Source organism: Hermetia illucens, chromosome 4 (assembly GCF_905115235.1).
Source record: "Hermetia illucens chromosome 4, iHerIll2.2.curated.20191125, whole genome shotgun sequence".
In the NCBI taxonomy this organism is placed as follows: domain Eukaryota; kingdom Metazoa; phylum Arthropoda; class Insecta; order Diptera; family Stratiomyidae; genus Hermetia; species Hermetia illucens.
In genome coordinates this window covers 119,563,701-119,586,337 of record NC_051852.1, presented here as the reverse complement: position 1 = coordinate 119,586,337, position 22,637 = coordinate 119,563,701, and the positions used below count along the sequence as shown (strand labels likewise).

At 42.9% G+C, this 22,637-nt stretch overlaps 1 protein-coding gene across 1 annotated transcript in view; it reads right to left on the bottom strand.

Moving 5' to 3' along the window:
• LOC119654454 (facilitated trehalose transporter Tret1) overlaps positions 1–15,339 on the bottom strand; it is a 44,836-nt gene extending 29,497 nt beyond the window's left edge. Inside the window, exon 1 of the mRNA XM_038059864.1 lies at positions 14,825–15,339. Within this exon, the coding sequence (XP_037915792.1) occupies positions 14,825–14,879 (55 nt within the window). The 5' untranslated portion in view covers positions 14,880–15,339. The remainder of the gene's footprint in view (positions 1–14,824) is intronic.
• Between the last annotated feature and the right edge of the window lie 7,298 nt (positions 15,340–22,637).

The following is a 22,637-nucleotide window of genomic DNA, read 5'->3' as shown; positions in this document are numbered from 1 at the left end:
CTGTCAGGGCCAGATTCCCCCGGACCAGGACTTTTTTAGGGGCCCGGCATAGAAATTTCTTTGGAAGAAGAGGAATATTAGAGGGGCCCGCGTAATTTTTACCCCAGACTCGCATAACTTTCACCCCCGGCCCCATTTTTCCCTTAATTTTCACCCCAGGCCCGAATTTTTCTCTACGGCCCTGACTTTTGGATACATTGCGCCTACCTTAGTAGGTTGGTCTAGCCACACCTCTAAGAACATTTGTTTATTTAAAGCATTTCGGGACCAACCTGAAGTATTCCTCGGTTTTAGTCACACTGGTTCTGTCTGGCTATCAAATGCACTTCTCGCAGACATACAGTGAGTCACAAAAGTCTTTACACACCTACAACATTTTCTTTTAATCACTTCTGCAAACGTGAAAATGAGAGGAAAGCAGTGGAAAAAGAATATATATATATTATCTCCAATACTTAACCTCGAGACTAGCCGACAAAAAATAAATACGCTACGAGCAAATAAGTGAAAAACAAACGAAAAAATACATCACAAAAGTCTTTACTCAGCTATAAAAACAAAATAACTTCCTCTTTGTAAGGTACGCAAAATTATTAAACAGGAATTTTGTTGCATTTCCATTTTAATCCAGGACACACTGTATACGAAATCGAACGTTCACAATTGCTCGATGAGGTTCAAATCGGGAGACTTTCGGACAATTGTAGAAAAGCCATAATCACACTTTATGTTTGCGGTCATTATCCTGGTAAAAATGGGAAGTCGGCCAAATATTCATTTTTTCCACACTCGTGGTCAAAGGTAGTATAAGGTAGAATTCACAGTACTATCAATAAATACTAATTTCTCAACACCAGCTGCCGAAATAAAACCCCAAACCATGACGCTTCCACCGCCGCTTCCAGAAAATGACGTTTCTCCAGAAAGTTTCATCTTTAAATCTATACTCCCGAGCAAATTCCAATCATATTTACGGTTGCGTTCCATTATACCCTTCACTTCTAATCACACGTCGTATCATTTTGAAACGGCAGCTCTTTTTAGTCTCGTCGTGAAACTCGCCAGTCAATTTGGGATTCGCATTCAGTTTCACTTTTTGAATGATAGGGTGCGCTTCTCATTCAGTTACAATTTTAGGGCGTCCACTTCGTTTTTAAGGTTTTGTGTAAAACGCATGCATGCAAATGGGGGGTGCAATTTTTTTTTTTTCACCAAATCTAGTCATCTGGGGTATCAAATGAAAGGTCTCGGTTAGGACAACTCGCTCGCACGAGCCTAGCCAGTTGCTAGGCAGTGGACTTCTGTTCAGATCACCTATTAGAATTCCTTTAAACCATGTATAGAATAATATTAGAACATTTGAACCAAATCGTATTACTATCGACACATCAACATAGGGGTGAAGATAGGGGCTGACTTCACAGGGAATTGAAAACGAACTGTGACGTTCCCCAATAGTGGTATCAACGAAATAAGCTGACAATTTTGGATTTATACGAAGTAAGACGGTGGAACTCTGAATAGGTCACACATGAAGTAGATGCGATGATTGCATTGCGGGCTATGTCATGCAATAGAATCCACTCTCCCTAGATGGCCGACAAGTGGGTCGCCTCAAGAGCACTTGGTGCAAAACAATAGAGGAAGAGTGCGAGCGTCTCAGGAAGTCATGGGGGAGCTGTAGCGGGTTTCCGGTTTCTGACAGACAGGGTCTAAAAACATCTGGCTCGGAAAGTAGGATTTCGGCGACCGCAACGTTATTGGTCGGAGATTTGTGTATTTTTGCAGGTTCCATCGCCTCGTTGTTACATTGTTCGAGCACAGAATTTGCCATAAAGTCAGTTGGGTTTCGACTGACCGACATCGTACCAGATCATTATCATCACCAGATTGACCTCTTTGCGATCAGCAGAAGATTTACAAGTTGTCTTCTGAGTGCATGTAACAAAAGAACTGACGACATTGGCCTCGAAGCGGATCATCTAATGGTCGCTTATATTCGCTAGCGTATTGCATCCGCCACTTCTGGCAGGGTTGGACAACTGCGATCCCCTAAGTTCAATGTTAACACTGACAACTAACAACTGACAACTATCTTGCTTATCGGGCGATAACCCGCCTGAGAGTATCGATAGGCATCGAGCCACCATTAAGAATACTCCCCTCGAGAACGGTGCGCAGGTCATCGGCGATGTCACGCAGGGGCGTCATAAGACCTGGCTCACTGCGGAATCATAAATGCGGATCGATAAGCGGAAGGGATTTAAGACTCTATTGACCGCTGCGAGCGATGGCGAGCGTAACGCGCGTGAACTGCGATACCGTGCAGTTCATTCTTGTGTTGCATGAACTGGCATGTAGTCTCAAATCTTTCGATGGTTCTGTGAGGAACGTTAACGATCGATTCATCAACCGTACCGTGAAGCTACAGTCGTGGAAAGACCGCCGGATGTATTATGGCTAAGAACCGTGGTAATCTTAGCCATAGAGTTATTCATCGCTGTTCCTGCAGTTACTGCAGATCTGCTACTCCCGCTACTTCCACTTATACGGATATCCTGGATATCCGAAACCGAGATAATCCTGAAGTGCATCAAAGTAGATCTGGAAGGCTCAGTCGAGAGAGGGCAGGCTGGTTTCCGCTGCGCATCGTCCAACATTGGAAGTAGCACATGCAAAGTGACCACCACCGTTACCAAAAAGGTCAAACCTTCGTCAACACTTGCTTGCGATGTGTTATCGTGGTACACTGGCCTGATACAATTTCGAACAAAGAAATTTTTCAACGCGCAAGCCAGTAAGTAGGCGATATGATGAGAAGGGAGAAATGGCAATGATCACACATTGATAAAGGGCGACAATTCTATTGCTGGCTACCTCATGCAGTGGAACCCACTCTTCCAAGATGGGCGATGACTGGGTCACTCCATCAGCACTTAGCGTAGAACAGGAAACAGAGTGTAAGGTTCTCAACAGTGGAAACTTTTATAAACCTCGACAAAACAACAATTAAAGTTGGTGTACGAAACAAAACAAAAATTAGGATGCAAACGGGAAAAATGACAAAATATAAAAATTGAAGAGTACACGTTGGAAAATATAGAAAACTTTATATACTTAGGTATACAACTGACGAAATATGGGAATAGAGTGAAAGAAATAAAATCTTTCAGGTGGCAAAAATAACATTCATTCCAAAAGTCAGCTACAAATCGATAATAAGACCTATGCTATGATGTAGATGTGAAACATGGACACGAATACAAACTTCCGAAAAACTGGTCAATACCTTTAAGACAGCGTCCTGAGTAGAATAATAATAAACGAGACATCGATCAATGGCGTATTAAATATTTGACGACCCTGAAATCTCCAAAATAATCGAACTTCAGAAGCTTCAATGGACTAGCCACGTTCAACATATGGACGACACTCGGATACCTAAAAGGGCATTCGAAGGAAGAATAGAAGGATGAAAACCAGTGGGGAAACCCCGACATCGTTGGGCAGATTCTGTTGACGAAGTCAACGCATCACCGATCGAATTTCGAAATCGGAGGGCGCGATTGATGAATCAAAATAGTTGGAAGAAAAAAATTCTGACTGCCAAGACTCGAAATAGGTTCTAGAGCCTCGACGATAACAATGCGCAAGCTTCGATAAATTCATTTGATTGCCCTTTTTTCGCTTCTGCATAGTTTTGACTGCAATGCCCATCCTGATCCAAACTCCTTTACGATAAGCATGCTATGTTTTTGAAAAAAAAAATTGTAGCAGAAACCGTAATAGCGACGACCTTTCCTAAAATCCTGACTAGCATAGTGGCGTACAAGCGCGAGACTAGAAGCACTTCGATGGATATGAACGCAATTGATTTCTAACCAATTTTCTCAAAGTGAGGTATATCTCTGCTATAAAGGTTCCAAACAGTCAACTCAGGTTAGTTGGTTGGTGACCACATATATCCCTTAATATAAATGTTCGGTAAATCGATGTTGTCAAATTGAGTAGCTGAGCTTCATGGCCTCGTAAATCTTGCCTAACGTGCTATTAGTTGACGCGCCTAATTAAGAGATCTCAATAATTACCTCACGTTTCTCTAAATGCTGGAGTTTCTAGTGGGTAGCACTGAAAAATTTGATGTCCTACGACTCAAGTATTGCCAATGTGAGTTCATAGACAATCTAAATAGCGGAGATAAATGAGCTCCTCGGATTACAGGCGCTCAAAAAAGATGCTATCTAAAACGCCGCGCTACTCTAGACGTAGCAGTACATCCACCACTAAGGGTCGCTATTAGAACAATTTGGGTGCCACTTCACTTCCTAGATAACTAAAAGTATTGTGCAAGGTAAATACATTGAATAACTTCGATCACGGGCAGGAATACAAGAAGACCGTATGAGCCACTTGCACCATTTACAGCTTCCACGAATATAGTCACTTGAGGGCAAATCCGAGACAATCATAAATTCCTTCACTTAAGTTCTTATTGTTTCTTTCTCAAATTCGAACTTACACGGAAAACCGATGTCTCAAGAATACCTTTTGACTGAGCTTAGCTCAATCAAAATCATCATCGGTAGAATGGCTGCGAAACTTCCCCGTTTGTGTTTCTGATAACTCTAGCAGCGATATCGCGTAAACTCCCCTTGTTCGCCCACACTTTTTCTCACTGATCAAAATACGAATACACGAAACTTTTCCTAATTTGTTAAATGTTAAGTCCCTTGTCCTCCAAAATGCCACTACTTATATGCCGTGTAATGCTGGCGACAGCTCTTCACCCAGCCTTCTTGATCCAATTGTCCTCAACCAGGCCACGCAAAGCCAATTTTTGCTTTAGTCGACCCCGACCTTAAATTTCAATCAGTAGCAAAAGCGAAAATTAGATCAATTTCTTTCCCATTAAGAAAAGAAATTCCCATTCGCCCCAGCCAGTAACAAACTACGGATATAGTATGCACCTAATAATATGCAGCATGAGCAGGTCTGCATGGAAGCAAAAGGTCGACAATCCTTTTGCAATATGAGAAAATTGCATTGAAAGTATTTAAATGGAGTTTTAAAGAAAGGTGGAAGGTAGGTTTTGTAAACAAAATTATGAAAAGTAAAGTGATCACTTAAATTGGATTTTTCATGTGAATGAATGTCGGAATGGGAATTAGGAAATTGGAAGGAGTGTATTCAAGAAGCTAAGGGATGTTAAAGCGTGAGAAAAAAATGAAATACTGCAGCTTATCAAATGCGTTCTCTTGCTTTTATTCTGAGACAACTTCCACCGCTTGTTCCAAAGGAATAGGTTAAGGCACTTGGGAGAATACTTAGGACCAGATGTTAGGCTCAAAAACCTAGAAGTAAGGAAGATCTTACAATTCCTCTTGGGTATAGGTTTGATCAGTATACTGTAGTTAATAAGTACACTATGTATAACCATTAAAGGGAGGGAATAGTTTATATATTTTATTTTTCAAAATCCATCTGGGTACAAACTTCGATGCAACAAGCGAAAAGCATGAAGCGTTATTTAAAAAAAAATCCTACGAAAGATCGGAATATTAAGGGCCCTACCTAAAATCCTGAATAAGTTAGCATAGTAGCATACAAGCACGGGTCCACAGATAGAGGTACATGCAGTTGGGATGGGATTTGAATGATCAACAGCTACCTATTTTCTAAAAGTAAGGTATAGTTCCGCTGTCATGGTTGACAATAGTCAACTTTAGTTGGTTGTTTGGTCACCCCAGATACCCTTCACTACATTAATGAGGTTTTATTACTCATAGATTGCTATTAACATAGTATGCTGGTCCCAAGCCCAGGTAAAGGAGGAGGGTTTGAGGCAACGTACTCTGTACTATCCTCAGTAAAACAAAAATAAAATGCTGATAAATAGAGTATAGTTGGAGTTATTCTACTATGCTAAATCCTACCTGATCTCTCTTGGTGACAGGCCCCGCGACAGGTCGACCAAGAAAATGCATAGAATGTCGTTACAAACATGATGATCGGATTAAGTCACAGGCCTCGGAGAAATGCTAGGGCGTCCACCTCAGTCGACGCGGCAGGACGGGCCCCGGTCCTGTCGAGAAATGGGCAAGGGTTCTTGACGCATGGACGGCGTCAGGACGTAAGCAAGTTAGTCCGCACACAACGAACAAAACAAATACGTGTCTGCACGCTAAATGTTGGTACCCTAACTGGAAAGACCGAGGAACTCGCAAGAACCCTTCGGAAAAGGTGCATTGACATCTGCGCTCTGCAAGAAACCCGATGGTCTGGTTCCAAAAGCTGCGACATTGAGCGCGAACGCGGTAAAAATGGCTACAAACTTCTCTATTTTGGTAACCCACACACTCAATATGGTGTTGGCATTGCCATCTCAGAGGGTTTCCGTGATGCCATTAAAGAAGTCGAACGATTTGATGATCGACTGATGAAGCTCACCATTATATCAGCTGATAGCACTATTCACTTCTTCACCGCGTACGCACCACAGACAGGCCGACCTGATGCCGAGAAAGATGCCTTCTGGCAACTTCTCGATGAAAAGACTTGTCACGTGCCTGCTGACGATTACATAATCATTGCCAGCGACCTTAATGGTCATGTGGGTGAAAAGGCAGACGGTAACAGGTGCCATGGGGGAAAGGGGTTCGGAGCGCGCAACGAAGGTGGCGAGCGTATAATCGATTTTGCGGACACCCATGACCTTGTACTTATGAATACATGGTTCATCAAACGATTGTCTCATCTTCCCACGTTTTATAGTGGGAACAATAAAACGCAAATCGACTATATTCTCATAAGACGTCAACATTTTACCACTGTCACTGATTGCAAAGTCGTTCCCTATGAGACCATCGCACCTCAACATCGGCCGTTGATTGCTGTCCTGCGAATTAAGCCACCGATAAAACGGCGTGAGGAGCGCACTGGCCCGCCGCGCATTAAATGGTGGCGATTTGGTGAGAAGAACGAAGAAACGGTCTCACTCATACGATTGCCAACCATTACGAATGTGGAAGAATCATGGAACCAAATGAAAGACACGATCCACAAAGTGGCCTCTGCAACCCTCGGGGTCACCAAGCCGGGTAAGCGGTACATCAACCGAGATACTTGGCTTTGGAATGATGATGTTGAAATGAAGGTCCGTGAAAAGAAACGCCTCTACCACAAATTTCTCGACGATAAAACGCCTGCTAATTGGCAAATTTATAAGAATGCCAACCGGGAAGCAAAGAAAGCGGTCGCTGTCACCCGAGCGAACCATTTCAAAAATCTTTACGATAAACTGGACACTCGGGATGGCGAGAGAGATCTGTATCGACTTGCTAAAAGCCGTGATGAACGCACACAGGATATCGAACACTTCTGTTGTGTTAATGACAAGAACGGTACTTACTGACCGTCGAGCCGCGACGGATAGATGGCGAGAATACTTCGAGCAGATTTCAACTGAAGAATTTGCTCATCCTCCACTTCCACAATCATTGCCGACATTTGGAGCAGTTCCACCAGTCAGCGCAACTGAAGTCGAGGAGGCAATAAAACAAATGAAATCGGGGAAAGCAACAGGACCTGACGACATCGCATCTGAACTCTGGAAAGCGAAGAGCTGGGACCCAACACCGTGGCTGAGTGAATTCTTTAACCGGGTTATTCAGGAAGGAAGAACACCATCTGACTGGCAAGAAAGTACCACTGTTCCAATATGGAAAAAGAAAGGTAGTCCAGCAGAATGTTCAAATTACCGTCCGATCCGGTTACTTTCCCATACCATGAAGATTTTTGAACGCATTTTTGACAACCGTATTCGCGGAGTCGTTGAAATAACCGTGAATCAAGCCGTATTTGTCAAGAACTGCGGAACTACTGATGCAATACACGCTGCGCGGTTACTCATGGAGAAACACCGTGAGAAGCATCGCCCTCTTTACATTGCTTTTCTGGATCTAGAGAAAGCGTTTGACCGCGTACCACACGAACTACTCATCTGGTATGCTCTACGAAAACACTTCGTGCCAGAAGAACTCGTGCGCTGGGTTCAATGGCTCTACCACGATCCGAAAAGTAAAGTTCGAAATATGGCGGGTGTATCAAAACCGCTTCGTGTCTCTGTTGGAGTTCATCAAGGAAGTGCCCTCTCACCACTCCTCTTTGTCCTTGTTATGGACACCGTCACACGGGATATCCAACGTCCAGCGCCCTACACACTGCTTTATGCAGATGATGTTTTCCTAGCATCTGATAGCAAAAATGATCTCGAGCAACTTGTTCAAAAATGGAATGATCGCCTCATGCAACACGGTCTCAGATTAAATTTAAACAAAATTGAATTTTTGACGACCGATCCCCATGAAACAGGCACAATCACTGTCAGCGGCAGTGATCTGCCCAGATCTGAGCGATTTAAATACCTCGGGTCAACGCTATCAGCCAATGGAGAGCTGCGTTATGAAATTGCTTCACGCATTAACGCAACCTGGATGAAGTGGCGTTCCACAACTGGTGTCCTTTGTGATCGACGTATCAACGAACGTCTCAAATCTAAAATTTACCGCAATGTTGTCCGTCCAGTCGCTCTCTATGGTTCTGAGTGTTGGCCGACCATAAAAGACAATGAACGGCGTCTCGCGGTAATGGAGACGAAGATGCTACGTTGGACTAGTGGCGTCACACGTTTAGATCACATCCGAAATGAGGATATCCGCGATCGTTATGGGGTTGCACCGATCGTGGAAAAGTTGCGTGAGAGGCGTCTTCGATGGTATGGTCACGCAATTCGTGCAAACGAGAATTCACTTGCAAAGATTGGTCTGAACATCGAAGTCGATGGTAAACGACCAAAAGGCAGACCTAAGCAACGGTGGCTTGATACGCTGGATGGGGATTTAAAAGCCTCGAGATTGCACCCAGATCAGGCATTCGATAGAGCCAAATGGCGAAACCGATCACAACGAGCCGACCCCGCTTGTGAACGGGACAAAGGCTGAAGAAAAAGAAGAAGAAGAAGAAGAAGATTGTGTTGTTGGGGTGTCTGCCTGACACTCCAACAACGAATAAAAGGGGAAGGAAGGAGAGCTGGAAACTAGCCAAAGAGGTATGCTCAGAAGCTTTGCTAAGATGGGCAGTGGGGAACTTTTAAACCACTGAAATCTCCCGGAGTAGATGGCATTTTCCCAGCACTTATCCAGAGAGGCCTAGGAATTATCTTCGAGTCTCTTCTGAGGGTGGTAAGGGGGAGCATAGCACTGGGATACATACCAAGGGCATGGAGACGTGCAAAAGTGGTCCTTATTCCGAAAGCGGGTAAAAAGGATCTTTTTCACCTTAAATCTTTCAGACCAATTTGCCTAACATCGTTCGTACTCAAAACGGTGGAGAAGGTCATAGACAACTATATTAGAACTAACGTTCTAAAGCGTAATCCCCTACATCACTGGCAACACGCTTACCGGGCAAGACGGTCAACTGAAACTGTCCTATATCAACTAACAGAGGTACTACGGGATGCCATAGAAACAAAAGAAATTGCACTGTGCGCGTTTTTGGATATCGAAGGAGCATTCGACAACACATCGCACACAGAGATACAAGATGCTCTGAGCCACAAAGGAGTGGAAAACCACCTGGCACTCTGGATGGGCAAAATGCTAGAAAGGAGGCAAATAGAGGCACCGACAGTTACAAATTCTATTATCATGAACACCACTCAAGACTGTCCACAGGGTGGGGTACTATCGCCGCTGATGTGGAGTATGGTAGTGGATGAACTCCTGAACGTGTTAACAAATACTGGAATACAAGTCCAGGGTTACGCGAACGACATTGTTTTAATCTGTAGGGGCACATATGAAGATACCCTATGTGATAGAATCCAAACTGGAGTAAGAGTTACTAGTGCCTCGTGCAGGAAGGTGGGACTGCGAATCAACCCATCCAAAACCACCATAGTACCATTCACTAGGAGGCGTAAGCTTGATCACCTGATTACATGATATGGAGGTGAAACGAGAAACAGAGGTCAAATATTTGGGAATTAAGATAGACCAAAAATTACTCTAGAAGACACATGTCGGAAACACTTGTCGGAAAGCCATGAGGGCTCTGATGAGTTGCAGATCCATAGCAGGAAAAAAATGGGGTTGCAGCCCGAAGATACTACTTTGGATATATACTGCAATAGTAAGGCCAATGATTACCTAAGGAGCGGTAATCTGTGCAGAAAGAACCCACTCAGCACACACCCAAGGAAATTACATAAGCTCCGAAGGCTGGCTTGCGTGTGTATCAGTGGGGCAATGAGGACATGCCCAACGGCATCCCTGGAGGTCCTTCTGGGATTAACCCCTGTTCATCTGCATATACAGATGCAGGCAAGGAGATCAATATTCAGGATGGCCGGTAGGAAGGAAGATTAATATTCTTTCTAGGCGGTATCGCGCCGAATTACTGATACCAAGGGATAACATGACAACGAGGTTTCACTTCGATAAGAAGTTTGAAACACGTTGGAGTAACAAGGCAAACTGGGAGAGCGTGCCTGCGGCATACGGCTTAAACCAGCAACTGTTTACTTGGTACACTGACGGATCCCTCACAGCAGAGGGAGCGGGTGCCGGTGTCACTGGTCCAAGGAAAATGTACTTTGATCCAATGGCCAGGTACAATAACATATTCCAGGCGAAAATTTGCGCCATAGACAAATGTGCCTCCTTTAATCTGCAAAGGAACTACAGGGGGGGAAACATTGCTATTTTCACCGATAGCCAAGCAGCGATCAAGGCACTTAGGTCCAACCAGGTGGACTCTAAACTGGTATGGGAATGCCTTGAGAGACTGAATACACTCGGCTCGTCCAACAAGGTCTGGATACTTTGGGTTCCAGGCCATGCTGGGTTGGAAGGCAACGAGGCAGCGGACGAACTAGCCAAGAAGAGAGCAGGGACAACTTTACACGGGCCAGAACCCTTCTGTGGAATCGGAAACGGTTTCATGGCTATGCATCTAAGAAATGAAGAGGGAACTATACTGGGCGGGCCTACCAGGGATGGAGCAGTCCAGGGTGCTTATTGGGGGATACGAATATGCTTAAACCTCACGAAAAAAAACCTCCGAATCATAGTGGGAATTCTCACTGGTCATTATCGGTTGAACTATCACCTAGGGAAGCTAGGGATATCTACGGACACTGCCTGCACGTTTTGTGAGGAGGAGGAGGAAACCTCTATATACGTCCTGGGGCAGTGTCCGGCCCTTGTGCAAAGTAGGTCGAGGCATCTGGGAGAACACTTAATACCAGATGCAAAGCTGAAAGATCTGGAAGTAGGGAACATACTAAAGTTCCTAACGGTTATAGGCCTGCTTGAGATACTATGATCAATAGGTACACTATAACCAGTAAAAGGGGCACAATAGTTCTTCAAGGACGCGGTGCGACTTTCCCTTAACAGAATAATAATAATAATAATAACACTCACTAGCGTACACAGTCGGTTGGCACGCAGTATAAATGAGGTCATGAGTCGGCCGGAGGAATTTCCACCTTTCCTCACTGCGGGGATTACCTACCTTATCCCTAAGAAGGACACGGTGCAGGACCCCGCAGACACAAGACCGATCACTTGCTTACCAACCCTCTACAAATTCATCACGTCCATTATTAGTGGAAGGATCAATGCGCACCTCGAGACCAACAACATTCTGTCCGAGGAGCAGAAGGGCTGCCGAGTTGGGTCAAGGGGTTGCAAAGAGCAACTCATTATCGACTCGGTAGTTGTAGGACAAGCAACTAGAGGCCAAAGAAACCTCTTCAGTTGCTATATCGATTATGCCAAGGCTTTTGATAGCGTTCCGCATACCTGGCTAATCGACATCCTACATCTGTATCGCATTGATCCGAAACTAATAAAGTTTTTGGCGACAGTCATGGAAGGGTGGCATACCACCTTATCAGTCCGTACATCTGAGGGTGCTAATACCTCAGAGCCCATCCGTATACGGAGGGGCATCTTCCAGGGGGATTCATTGAGTCCTCTTTGGTTTTGTATGGCACTGAACCCCCTTTCATGGCTACTGAATGATGCTAGAGGGCATGGTTTTGCAATAAAATATGGCCTACGTGCTAAGTGCGAACTGACACACTTGATGTACCTAGATGACATCAAGCTGTATGCTGGTACTGACAACCATCTTAGAAGTCTGTTGAGAATAATAGACATGTTCAGCCGTGATATTCGGATGGAGTTTGGATTAGACAAATGTCGAATCCAAGCCATCCGCAAAGGTCATCACGAGCCGCATGCCGGACATAGCATTGGTGACCTCCACATCGAAGCTATGACCGAGACAGACTTCTACAAGTACCTAGGAATTCTGCAAGGAACCCATGCTCGAGTTGGTGATCTGAAGGAAACTCTGCTGTCCGAATTCCTGCGACGTGTAAAGTTGGTGCTGAAATCGCATCTCTCGGAGAAGAATAAAATAAGCGCGTTGAATGTATTCGCTATCCCTTCACTGGCTTATGCATTCGGAATATTGCCGTGGACGAAGACCGACCTGGAAAACGTCCAGCGGCGGATACGGACAACTATGTCCAAATTCCGAATGCATCACCCAAAGTCTGCCGTGGAGCGGATGAACCTGCCTCGTGACATCGGAGGTAGGGGCGTGGTTGACGTGGCGGCACAACATCATCGCCAAGTCGACTCGCTGCGCGCTTATTTTTACAGCAAAGAGCAGGCGAGTCCCTTGCATGCGGCTGTCTGTAAGGCAGACTGTGGACTGACTCCACTTAACTTGAAGGATCGATCTTTCAATCCACTGAGTGGGGTGAAGTCGGACCAAGAGCGGATCGAGGAATGGAAGTCGAAGGCAATGCACGGTAAACACGTGAATTGTCTTTGGCAGCAATTTGTCGATTTGCATCTGTCGAACAGATGGTTGTGTGCTGGGGAGCTCTTTGCTGAGACGGAGGGGTTCATGTGTGCCATTCAGGATGGCGTGGTCGCCACCCGAGCTTATAAAAAGCTCATCATGAAAGAACGGGTGGAGAACGACCAGTGCAGAATGTGTGGTTCGGCATTAGAGACGTTGGACCATCTCATTTCTGGCTATACTGTTATGGCACCGGTGCAGTACATCACCAGGCATAATGCTGTATGTAAGGTTATCCATCAAAACCTTGCATACAAGCATGGGCTGATCACGGGGACATGTCCGGTTTACCGATACGAGCCGCAAGCAGTACTTGATAGTTATTGGGACCGGCAAGTTCTGACTGATCGCCATACCGCACACAACAAGCCGTATATTATTGATGTTGCTATCCCCCATAATAGCAACATTGAACGGAAATACGTGGAGAAGAAGGTGAACTATGAGCCATTGGCTCGGGAAATCAAAGAAATTTGGCGTCTCGAGCGGGTGGTTGTAGTTCCCATAATATTGTCAGCTACAGGTATTGTACCTAAATCCCTGACGGCTTCCCTTGATGTCCTGGGACTTTCGCACAGTCTGGTTCAAACCATGCAGAAGCACATCATTCTGCATACGTGCTCGATGTTGCGGGGAGTACTCGACGGATTCTCCCACTGACCTACCACCGGCCACCACCACCAGTGCCCCTTTAGTTTTTTAAGGATCGTCCGAGCCTAAATGCTTGGCACTTAGTGCTAGTATTAGGTAAAACCCGGCATTTGCCGAGATTGTGATAACTCGGAAATAACACTCATAGATAAATTTGCTGATCATCGGATATGAATTATACCGATAACGAATCGATGTTCTCAAATTGAGCAAAGTTGCCGAACATCATGGGCACTTAGATACTTCCACTATTTCATAAATGTAAGGCATATTTTAACAACATTCGAAAAAATATTTTGGTATTTTCTATATGTAATTATAATAGTAATCGATACAATTGCATTCAATCACATAAGCAGGACTCTCAGAAGCTTTATCGACAAGAAAAAGCCGGCTGTATTCTTCCCTGCGTTGACTATGTCACCTTCTTGCAAATAGTAATAAAACAATACTTGAAAGTTTGATTCCAACTACACGTGTTTTTCATTAAAATTAGGAAGGCTTCCGACGTTATTAGAAAGAGTTGTTTACGTAGAGCCAAAATAGTACTGCAGAGCGTCTTTAAGCCTTGCCACCAGAGATTCAATTCTCTCTTGTTATCAGCGACTGGCTTGATTATGCCTTGGAAAGAAGCAATTAGCCAGATACAATTTGCCACCACCACTACATGAAACAGATTCTGATGAAAAGATACACAGAGAATCAGATTGAAGATAAATATCAATAAAACTTTTTATTGATAAAAGGAATACTATTGAAGTACATAATAATTGATGACCACTGAAAGACGTCTGGACCTCATGAAACTTTGCCCATGATGCAGTTCAGGGTATTCTAGCTGAACACTCTACGGGGGACTTTATCGTGCCAAATACACTGAGACCTGTTGGCAGTAGGCAGGTCATGAAAAAAGATTGACCGGTATGTACATCGATTGTGAACCAAAGATAAAAAAGTATAAGTAAACAATTTAATCACTTATAACAGAAAATGGTGTAGATCAAGCACTGGAGATTGCATTGAGGAAGTTAGGATCGATGGTATTACTTCGATTAGAAATCTCAGTTAAAAAAAATATAACATTCCTAATTAATATTTCGAATTAGACACAATCATTACTGACACTACACTTGCATTTCAAACTGATATAACTAGAGAAACCTAGATCACCTTTGGATAAAAATAACATAATACCAAACCATAATCAAATAAGTCAATTAAAAATACATACCAAGGAAGGCTGCAAAATATACGAAGAAGCTCCCGTACGGTTTCGGACCACACATTTTGAATAAATTAAAAGTAAGGGGCAGTTAGCCATCAACCGTGTCACCTCAACTCTTCATCTGAGCCGATCCAGAACATTAAGTATCTAATATCTTGCAGATTATATTTAGTCGCGAAATAAGCCCAGAACCAACTGTGATTCACAGTGTCAAGCGTGAATTAAATGATAACACAAATAATAGATTGTAATCACTTAGGTGGTAAACACTTCTCTCCACTGCAGCCTATCAGAGAGTGATGCTAACTGGCAGATAGAAGCCCGTGAATGGGTTCAAGTCGCTAAAAAGCGATATTTACTCAAACAGACGTGAGCGAAGTCAGACAATAAACGAAGGCTAAATCTGGGCAATTTAAAATGAGTTAAAATCTTCTGACTTTAAATTTAATATATGTTTACTGCAGATATATTTACTACTTGGCACACACAGTCTCGGATGGAATCTTGGAGACAGGCCGTTTCCATGAAATGAGTTCCTCAGATTCTGAGTTTCGAGTGACGAAGAGCACTTAGTCTGCATCCTCGTCTTGAAAAAAGAATAGATCGACAAAAATTGAATTCGATACCACAGATGGATTGTGTTCCGAAATTTCTCCCCTATAGAAGGGCAAACAGATCAAAATTAAATGATTTGGTCTGATGCCCCCTTCCATCGTCATCTGTCCAGCCTTAATTAAACATTGATCAAAGCGCGGATCATCAAACAGCGCTCGCATGTTCTCTGCAAACACAATCTGTACAATGTTATCATAAGTGTAGTAGACAACTCATGAGACACCACAAAGCCTTTGCAATGAATAATTAAGAAATCAGTAAACGGGCTCGTAAGTACGGGAAAATTGCAGCAATTTATCAGAGTGATAAAACGCAAAATATCAGGACAATGTTGTGTGCTATTGAATAAATAAAAGGGTAATAAACGTACATAGCAGCTTCCCGTATGTACGAGTATGTTTGCATTGTTGCGGAAATCCGCGCATCTTTTAATTAATTCACCAGATTTTCATACTTCTCTTTGTGGTCTATACAATTCCGTAAGCTTCTACCGAACTAGATCATTGAGATGAAGATTGTTTACTCAAAACCAGAAACAAGCTTGCAAGGTGTCTCTAGAGCTCAATATTATTCTCTCACCAAGCTCCATCCCAGTTCGAAGCACAAACGTCCAAGATGCAAGTCAATCTTGATCCTGTGGGTAATGAGTCTGAAGTGCATTGGAAGTCGTTAAATTTTACTCTTCCCTGCTTGCCTCTCCCACTACACTCGGAAATTCAGTGTATCTTTTCAGGGAGCGGTGGATGGTGCGCTGCTTTGGTGCCAAGACCCCCTGGAACTGGACTGTCGTGGGAAAGCCAAAAGCAACAAAATCTAACCCGCTCAGATCTTCAGAGCCAGCTTGTCAGAGCGGCTACTCCACCCCGTAACATTAAAGGATCTGCCGGGCAGGACTGCAGAGCCCCAGTAGCATCTATAAATGCTGGTTTTTGGATACTATTAAGTTTGACTCTATTGTATTTCATGATTAAGGTGGGACAGACCACGGTTGTTTATATCTAAAGATCGATCGTCGGATAAGAACCCATTTCTTCACGAAAGCTTTCTTGTGGACGCAAAAAGCTATACAAACCTCCTTAACCCTCAGTTCCACCAAACCATGATACTTTACGTTGGAGGAAAACCATACATACAGAACAGCAACCTTGTTATTATCGATATACATAAGTTGGCTGAATCGTCTTAAGTCTGACACCAATCAATGTCTCCCCTCAGACGTCTATAGTAGTTCACTACTACACTAAGGGTGTCCAAAACATGTGAAGTAGCAGCAACAGATTTTAGCTCTCCAAGCAGTATGGCATCACAAACTTCGAATCCACCCGCGATTTTGGTGGTATCGATTTTGGAAATTCGGGAATGACATGCTCTCCACTTCAATGAAAATCCTGCAATGTCTATGACGTAGTCAGCCCGGGAGGAGAGGACAGCAGTTACCATAAGGGAGGAACTAAAAACCTGGTTACAGCCCGTCTGTCGATGTCATTGTTGCCTAATTCTCTCAGAAATCAGAAGAAGAAGGCAACAGGCCAGTAGCTCCTTTTTACCTCTACCACGAAAAGTGGAATAGAGGGAAGCTTGTGGTGTGAACGCAACTGGTTTAATATCGGTACCAGTGAACCAAGTACCTGGTTCGCGCGGAAGCGGTCCACAAACATACGTGGGCCTCTCCAGACGGGACCACTTTCAACCAAATTAACCACTTTCTTATTGAATGCCGCCAACTCTCAGCCTTGATGAATGTCAAAACAAATAGGGGGAGGGCCAATATAGACTCGGATCAGTAACTCATTGGCATAGTACTCCGGGCTCGAATTAAAACACCGCTTACAATCCCATCTTACAATCAGGTCAAAGTGAATACTGAAGCCATTCATAACACAGCCCACCATAACACCTATATGAAGAGAATGGATGCCGTAATATCCGCAGCTAACAGATGTCCGGGAGGTGGAGCATCAACAAATGATCTTCACAACCACCTGAAGAGCATTGTCATTGATGCGGCCACAAAGATACTTGGCCCCAGCCGCAAGAAAAGTCGGAACGGCTGATTTGACGATGAATGTAAGCTAACAACGGAGCGGAAGAATGCTGCATACCGAGTAATGTTGCATTCTCAAAGAACGCGGGCACGCGCACAGACTTATCGCGAACTCCGTCGAGCGAAGAGACGGAAAATGGAAGCCTAGGAGAACCAACAAGTCTGTGAACTAGAAAAGTACAGGGAGCAACTGTACTAGACACGAAATTTTTACCAAAAAAGTCAGCAGATTGAAGCCTTATATACCTCGATGCTCATCCTACCGAGGAAAAGAGAGAAATCTGATTTCCGATAGAATGGGCATATTGGAGCAATGGGTTGAGTATTTTGATAAAAAAAATATCGGCCAGTTGGAGGTCCCGCCAACTCAAGACAACGAACAAATCATGCCGCCACCAAGCATAGAAGAAACAGTCCATGCAATCAACCAGCTTAAATCATAAGTCGCCAGGAGCCGATGGAATTACAGCCAAATTGGTTGACATCAAGCAGTTCATCAACTGATGTTCAAGGTGTGAGACAACGAATCAGCCTGACGACTGGCAACGAGGCATTACTTGTTCAATACATAAAAAGGGGGATATTACACAGTGCAGCAATGATGGAGGTATCACGTTGCTGAGTACCATCTATAAAATATTCTCCGTTATCTTGCTAGGTCGAATAGCCCCATACACCCAGAACATCATTGGCCCATACCAAAGAGGCTTCCATCCAGGCAAATCAGCAACAGATCAGATTTTCTCTCGGCAGCAAGTGATAGAAAAACTGTTGGAATATGGACATCAGTTGCATCATCTTTTCATCGACTTTAAAGCCGCCTAGGACTGCATTGCCAGGGTAAAACTGTACGAGGAGTGTTCTTTCCACTTCTTCAGTTACTCGTCATCATGGATGTTAAATTCACTGTTAACGTCCGCCACAGGACTATTGAAAGACTTACGACCACATGCCAATTATTTCGTGGTGCGGTATACGCTTCTGAAATCATGGCATTCTGCGTCATCTTCCGTCACCCTGATTCGCACGTTGTCGGAATTTAATCGCATCACACCCGCCTTCACTTGCATCGCTCAATACAACCTCCAACCCCGTCCGGTCACCAATCCGCTTCCACGGCCAAAAAGATCTTATGACGCCCCTTCATGATGTTGCCGATGATCTGCTTAGCACCCGAGAAAAGAGCATACAAGCGGTCCATGTTGAACTTGGAGTTCGCAGCTCTCCAACCCTGCCAGAATTAACGGACGCGGCACGCATGCGAACGTAAGCGACCATCAAATGGTGATCCTTTTCGAAGCCGATGTCAGTGCCTCTCTTGTTATGCACATTCAGGAGCCAACTCCTGAATCTACTGCTGTTGTAAGCAGTTGTGGGCAATCTGATTGCTTCTACATACATTGTCGTTGAGTTGAAACCCAACTGACCTTATCGCAGGCTCTGTGCTTGGACAATGTACCACCAATGACGGTGCGGTGGAAGCTACACAAATCTAGAAACCTGTCACCATTATCGTTACAGTTCGCTAAAAACGTGTTTCCCCATTACATGTCCGAGCAAGGAGTTTTCAAGACCCACTTTGGGATTAAGATCACCCATCAGAATCACAATTTTTCTTTGGCAAGCATCTTTTTGCATTATGTCGGAAGTCACCCTTGATTCATAGAACTGCACAATTGTGATGAACCTGGACCGATATCTTGCAGTTAGAAGTTTGTCAGAAACCGGCTGCCAGGTCAAGAGAGCGTGCTTTGCCGTAGCCGTCAGAAATAATCCGACATCGATTTCGCATTTGCTGCCACTCGGCTTTTCAGAGTACAAAAGCACATTCCCATAAGTGTACCAAGAGTCGCTATGCGAGGCGTTGTTGACGTTTGGGTAGCAGTAAAGTCCCAAAATTTTCAGGTTGTTAGCCCGAAAATTTCTCTCCGTTTTGGTCGCCTCTTCCGACAAGTATGGAAGAGTTTCAGTGTGTTCTTAAGCCCCAGCTCACAGGGCTAACTTACAACACTGTATTCCAATCTAGAGTACAGTGAACAAAATTGAAATCCGGACACCGTCGGTCGAAATAAACAAGTTATAATACAATACACAAGGCGAAAAACAAAAGAAACTATATTTTCATATGTGAAAACCAGACAGTCCTAAAAATCATAATAATGACATTAAAAACTCAAAAAATGACTAATTAATACTTCGTATGGAGACTTTTAAAATCATACACATCCTTGACTGGGCATTGGCATGAATTTGACTAAACGTTGCAAATATTCGACTGGAATCTTTGTTCATTATTCGAAAAGACGTTCCATCAAGTGTTTGTCGTTCGCAGTGGGACCTTCGCGAAGCCTATCGTTGACATATGTAATCCCGCAAGTTCTTAATAATATTGCAGTTCGAGGGTTGTGGAGAGGTTTTGGTTGGTTTTGGTTTTTTCACGCTTTATGTTTTGGGTCCCTGTTTTGGCATGTCTTGAATGTTTGACAAATACCCAATTTTTCTATGAAGGCATACAGATTTTTCAAAAATATCAAATGAATGAATGTTAATTATTCTCGTTAATTATGACATCAGCAACTTATTTGCATGGCTTTAAAAGCAGTAAATTCGCCCGAAGTTGCTAAGTTTGAACTACTATAACTTTTGCATTAATGTCCAGGATTCCATGAAGTTTGGTGCGTGTGTGGTATTCCTAGGATGAACTTAAGGACGGTTTTCAGTCAATTTCTAAAAGTGGATAATATACTATTAGCAAGTTTATTTAAACAGATTTCGGAATGGAACATATTTTGAGGCCTAGATTTCATCTAAGCGGATTTTTGGGTTGGGCAGTTTCCGAAAATAAGTCCTGTCTCGCTTTAAGTGTGTGCATTTTGACTCTTTACTCGCGCACTTACAATTCATGTCAAAACTAATATCGGTTTCTAATTGGGACTAATTGAGATCTTTCATTTGATACCCCACATGACTATATTTGATGAAAAAAATGTTTACGGCCCCCCTTTACATGTATGGGGAGCCTCCCTTTAAACTCCACCTAAATTTATGTGACTCACTGTATGCATAGGATTTCACAGTTCCCATATGTCCACCAAATTTCGTTCGGATCCGTTTAGCCGCTTTAGAGAAAAGTGCGTATGACAAACAAACAGTTTGTTTTACACTAAACCTTAAAAAAACCGAACTGTCTCCATGGGCCGCACCTTTCATATAACTTCACTTTATATATATGACGACATCTTACACGTCCTAGAATGAAATAAATTTACATGAAATGCAATAATTTGACCTCCAATAATTTTGTTAATATTAGTTAGATTGCATTCACACTTCCCAAAATTATATCCTATATTATCAGCTATACTTTCGCCACTATACTTCTAGGGTGAACTTAAGGGGGGTTTCCGGTAACTTTCGAAAACCTGGTAATATACTATTATTCGCTGTATTTGTGCAGATAACGGAACGGGATATATTTTAAGGCTTAAATTTCGGATATCACTGTTGTTTTTTTTCTGATTTGCGGTTGGATAGGTTCTGAGAACGAGACCTGTTTCACTTTTTGAGGCACACATTTTGAACTCTCACTGCCCTATATTTCATCTAATATCAGAAATAAGATCAGCTTCGGAAAGTACTAATTAAATGAAAGAGTTATTTGATACCCGACATGACCATACTCTGCGAAAAAAATGTATACTCCCGTTTGCATGTGTGGGAAGCCCCCTTCAAACTCAACACAAAATGGCGCCATTCGCTGCATGTAAAGGGACACATAGACCACCAAATTTCATGGCAATCGATTCAGCCGCTTCCGAGTAAATCGGTTGTGACAGACAGACAGACGGACAGACAGACATTGAACCGATCTTAATAAAATTTTGTTTCATACAAAAGCTTAAAAAACCTTTACACCCGAAGTGCCAGCTTTCGGTATTCCAACTTTCTCTGTCTTTGAATCACTCTAGCTACTGAACTACGATATGTTTAATGTTTAGTTGGTAAGCGATTTGGGGTAGGATCTGCCCTCGGTGCCGTGTAATTTAATTATACTTTTGCGTTATCCGATCAGCCATCAGTCACCCCTCTCCGTGTTTTACTATATGAAATACATATTTCTCGCCTATTTCACAGTTTTGCTTCCTCCATATTTTTATTTTACCGTCCGATTTAAACATATTGAATTTGGTTTTATCTGTGAAGACGACTTTTTCCCAAACGCTCAGGAGATAATCCTTATACAGTTTCAGAGCTCAAGTAGCTTTTTCTTGTTAATTTTACTGATTTATGATTACCTGCGAGCTGTATGCCCGGTATATCTGTGCAGTTTCAAACGGTACGATCTTCCCTACCCATTTCTTCACCTCAACTGTTTTGGCGCACTTTAATTAGGATTTTTTTCATTTTTCTCATTATTTGTCATTTTTCACTTTAATTTTTATGGTAGGCTAGACCTTCGAGTGTTTTCTTGTTTTCAAATGCCTGTAGACAATACTTTTAATGATTGTAACTGGTCTATCAACGCTTTCACTTATTTCTTTGACCCTTAATCTTGTTTGAATAAATTATTTTCAATTTTTCGCTCTTCTGCAGTTGTTTTTCGGTCCTTTCGTCCCATATTGCAATACCTTAATTATTAACTTCCAACGCTCTAAGAAGTAACGCTAAATAGACTACACCCAACGCGGACTCACTACGCACCAAAATGTTTTGATAAGTATATTATCTGGTAATATTTCAAGAGACGATAGAGACGAATACTTTTTTGGTGTGTAATAATTTTTTCTTAATAACAATAGAGTGAAGTGCTTATTTTTCATTTTCTTTCTGAAGAATAGATAAAAGGGAAAAATTGAGGGAATGAACTGAACATTTTCTTTTTTATTTAGTTATGAAAAGTTAACCACGGAAAAGGTAAGCAGACGAAAGATTTTTTGACACACTGTATACACATTTTGTAAGTGATTATATAATTTCGCCAATGCTGTGTACTCTATTTCTTATAAAAGAATAAGTGAATTCCTATAAGCTGTGAATTACATTTAATAATAATTATGTTGTCTCATTATATTCCTCGACTCATACCGTTTATTTCCCGTTGATTCCTTCGTGCTAAAATAATTCTGACGCAAATCCTTCTGGATGGCAACGTGAATGTTA